The 3,888-nt window shown below is 38.9% G+C and overlaps 1 protein-coding gene across 2 annotated transcripts; it reads right to left on the reverse strand.

Moving 5' to 3' along the window:
- Nucleotides 1–266: 266 nt before the first annotated feature.
- LOC120075714 (protein NUCLEAR FUSION DEFECTIVE 4) lies at nucleotides 267–3,653 on the reverse strand. Of its 2 annotated transcripts, XM_039029340.1 has the most exons (4): nucleotides 3,039–3,180; nucleotides 2,519–2,682; nucleotides 1,376–2,310; nucleotides 267–1,279 (listed from the first exon to the last, which is right to left on the reverse strand). In XM_039029340.1, the coding sequence occupies exons 3-4, from the start codon at nucleotides 2,308–2,310 to the stop codon at nucleotides 760–762; spliced, it is 1,455 nt and encodes a 484-aa protein (XP_038885268.1). In that variant the 5' UTR covers nucleotides 2,519–2,682; nucleotides 3,039–3,180; the 3' UTR covers nucleotides 267–759. The 2 variants fall into 2 exon arrangements, with proteins under 2 accessions (XP_038885268.1, XP_038885267.1); XM_039029339.1 differs by lacking the exon at nucleotides 2,519–2,682 and having other exon boundaries at nucleotides 297–1,279; nucleotides 3,039–3,653.
- Between the last annotated feature and the right edge of the window lie 235 nt (nucleotides 3,654–3,888).

A 3,888-nucleotide genomic window follows, 5' to 3' on the forward strand; every position in this document is an offset into this window, starting at 1 on the left:
GAAAATTGTACTTTCTTTTACATTTTTTCGCTTGAAAGCATCTTCATTCATATTCAGATTAATTAAAGGGAATAACTCTATATTATATTGTCTCTTTCACCGACCATTTCTCATTTTTATCATTAAAGTCCAAAAAATTTCAACTCAAACTCCGAATTGCCTACCCACCTCACCAGAAAATTAAGTACCACATAATATTTTTCTAAACATTATCAAACCTATTATGTTATTAGAAATTCTATTAAAATATATTACAACAACAACAATAATAAAAATATGTGGTTCTCCAATAAATATTGAAAAAGAAATGTCCACAGACAGTGAAATGATAGGTGTTGAAAAAGTCACAATTATAGCCTATACATGACAATCTAAAGAGAGAAGACAACAAAAAATGCAAATTAAACAAATAAATAGCATACTTTTTTTTAATTCACTGATCAATAATGATGAATCCTAAATATCAAATGTTTCACAACAATTATATTTCATACATTTCTTTTTCTTTATTTTCTATTTTGGGTGGAAGATAGGAAACGAAGGTGCATGTTTTTCTTCCACCAACTGAAGTCTCCAACACACAGGAATAGGCTTTTTATACCAAAAGGGTGAATTGAACTGTAAGACTGAAGCAAGTCCATTTCGAGTCCATGGCTGCTTCTTGTGAGTTCTTGCAAAGCCATCTCAGCAAAAATTTCACTCGATCTCGAAAAAACGAACATGGAAAAGGTAGCATGATTGATGAAAGTTGAAACCATTCTACGAAAGCGTCGATGTACGAGATTTCCCATAGAGGTTGGAGTAAACACCCTTTGTCCGATACACCAAAATTAAACTTAACATGCCTGCAATCGCACATAATCCAGCCATTAACATACAAGTTAAAAAGAAACATATGGCACCCTCACATTCGTGCGGTCCATCGGCGTAAAGTCTACTCAACAAAAATGATGAGGAGCTCTGCAGATGTGGGGGATGGTTATGAGCTTGCTTCTCTGCTTCACTGTCATATATACCGCTCGCGATTAAGCTCGAAAATATCAGAGATCCCATAGGATTTGAGAGAGTGAGGAAGTTGTATAAAGCCCCAAACTTCTTCAAGCCAAACAATTCAGAGGCAGTAGCAGGCACAATTGCCCAGTGAGCCCCATACCCGAGCCCCGTTATGAGAGTACCAATGTACATTGCCCCAGGCCATCCCATGCCGATGAAGAGATGTCCGAATATCATAAGGAATTGTGCAATCGCCATTGCAATGGGTCTTGGATAAGCAAAATCTCTGTTGAAGAAAATGAGAGTAAGATATAATGGAACATTCTAAGAAGTAAAAAGTTTTATTTACTTTGCCTTGAGACAACTAAAATAACTTTTGTACCTCACAACAATCTCAGAGAGGTATCCACCACCAACACGGCCGAGAAAGTTCCATATGCTGATCAGGGATACAAAAATATGTGTATTATCATAACCTAAAGACTCGCTCATCTGTCCGAGGTTATCGATCACAGTCAATCCAGTTCCAGAACCAAGAAGAAGGGAGACGAATATAAGCCAAAAATCGGCTTTGATTAAAGCTTGACCCAAAGTGAAGTCTTCTCCTCGACGCGGACCCTTCCTCCTCTTCACTCTTACTGCTCCTTCTGCAGCTGCTTGCAATAGTCTTGCTTGCAGCTGAGCAATGCGTTTTTGTCTCTCTAATGCAGGAAGTAAGTCCTCTCCCTCTGATTTCTCATCTTCCACCTCACTAAATATCACTTCATTACCATCTGGTTCAGATCTAGCAGGTTCCTGTTTCTCTGAAGGTGGTAGGAGAGCCTCTTGCTCAGCATATGTCATTGTCTCCGAGCTAAAAGTCAATGTCACGGGAATCAAAAAGGGTGTAAGAAGGATGACAAACATAACCCCAGTAAAAATGGCTATCACGGTGGGGTTCAAGGTAACAAGATCCTCAACAAGCATGACTCCCATCAAATAAGCAGCCAAAAGGAGACAGACACCATAAACACTAGTAAAGCTCATGCTATCGGACGGCCTTACTTGTCTATGACCAGCGACAGGTCTGATAAAAAACATCACACCAATAGCTACCAGTGCAGGACCTACTGCAACCATGAATATAAGATTGGCTGAATCAGGAGCATGCACGATTGCATATATCTGAGTCAAAATTGCACCACTTAAACCAGCAAAGCCTTTCAGAATCCCGACGACAGGGCCCCTGCTTTTCGGAAAGTTTTGTACACAAGAAACCAGAGCAACCGTATTGAAGTACGTCTCCCCATTCGTTCCCAGAAATACAAGAATGCACATCTGCACAATGATATCCATACGTGACTAAACAAAAATGATGAAAAGAAAAAAAAAATGGCTTAACAATTTGCTCTTCAAACTTTATTTGGTTAGAGTGGTTCAGTTACAGCCATTCCTGCATCTCACCCCTCATTTTCTTCCATATAGCCATTGTTTTCTTCAAACTAAGAATTTTAGAGTTAAATGGCCAGAAGATGATGCATTTTACCAATCTTAACGAACTGGTTAGGAAGGATTGATTCTGGACCTTCCAAAAAGGACTTTTCAATAGTTTCAATCCGCCTATATATTCAGCAAATCGGTTTGTAAAGTTCTATTCCCAGCAATCAGTTATGCATCCATGAAATATTCAATAAAATTGCTTCCACAATCCTACAGAAACAAATCATCAAACAGATAATCTGCTTCCTGCTGCATTTAACTACAACACAACTTAGAGTAATCTCTCAGAGAAATTCCAAGGAAAATACCAAACTATCTTTAATCTAACAATCATCATATTGATACTAAAACAGATTCCAACTCGTTGACCACTATGCAACTTTTGAAATTAGTTCATAAAAGCAAAACACCTCCATTAAAACCATCAAATCAAGATCTGAATATGGATATCCCGATGGAAACATCTAAAGACAACGATCCATACCCATAAGGAAAATGAAATGGAATCCGAATAGAAACTCAAACAAGGGGCATTAAAGGGAAAGAACAGGAGAATGAAAACTTACAGCCCAGAGAGGCAAAACGGGAGCTCGACCAGTGACGATGAGCCAAATCCAACCATACCCAACAAAGTTATGGATAGCACCGACCAAGAGAGATCCCCAAAAGGGCAAAATCTCCGACAAGGTAGCGGCCAAAATGCCGACGCTATCGCCAAGGTCTTTAGCAACACCGAGACGCGCAATTTGCCTCTGATTGTAACTCAAATTGGTTTTGATAACCGGCGATATACTTCCAAAAAGATACCCAATTCCAGCGCATGATTGAAGCCATATTGCAGCTACAAAAACCAACCATCTATTGTTGAAAAAGGCCACAAGTTTCTCATTCCACCGACCCATCAATGCCCAGAAACCCAAATCTCTGTGGTAAAGGAAAAATTAGAGAATCAAAATGAAATGGGGAGGTCTCTAAAAGGGCATTGGCAGAGATGGGTGGGGCAGAACACAGCACAGGCGATGAGAAATGGGAATGATAATGTGGGGTCGATCGATGGAAATGGGGTGGCAAAATAAAAATGGATGTTTTCGATAATTAATTAGAAAAATCTCCATCAAGGCGTTGGCAATCACTGTGTTCTGTTATGCACGATATACAAGAAACAAGGAGTTGGATATGTCTATGGCCGTGGCTGTGGCCTGTGGCTGTGGCGGATTCAAATTAGAAGACGACAACGAAGCAAATTTGATTATTTATCAGAAATTTTACCTTCCATTTGATTATTTCAATTGGGAATGGTGATCCAACTACAAACGTTTTATCCTTTTGAAATATAATCATTGAGTTTTTGAGTAACGTTTTTTTTCTTTCCTTTTTTCCTTTTCTTGGACTCTCGAAAGAAGTCTTTTTTTTTAA

This window comes from Benincasa hispida, chromosome 4 (genome assembly GCF_009727055.1).
Source record: "Benincasa hispida cultivar B227 chromosome 4, ASM972705v1, whole genome shotgun sequence".
NCBI lineage: Eukaryota > Viridiplantae > Streptophyta > Magnoliopsida > Cucurbitales > Cucurbitaceae > Benincasa > Benincasa hispida.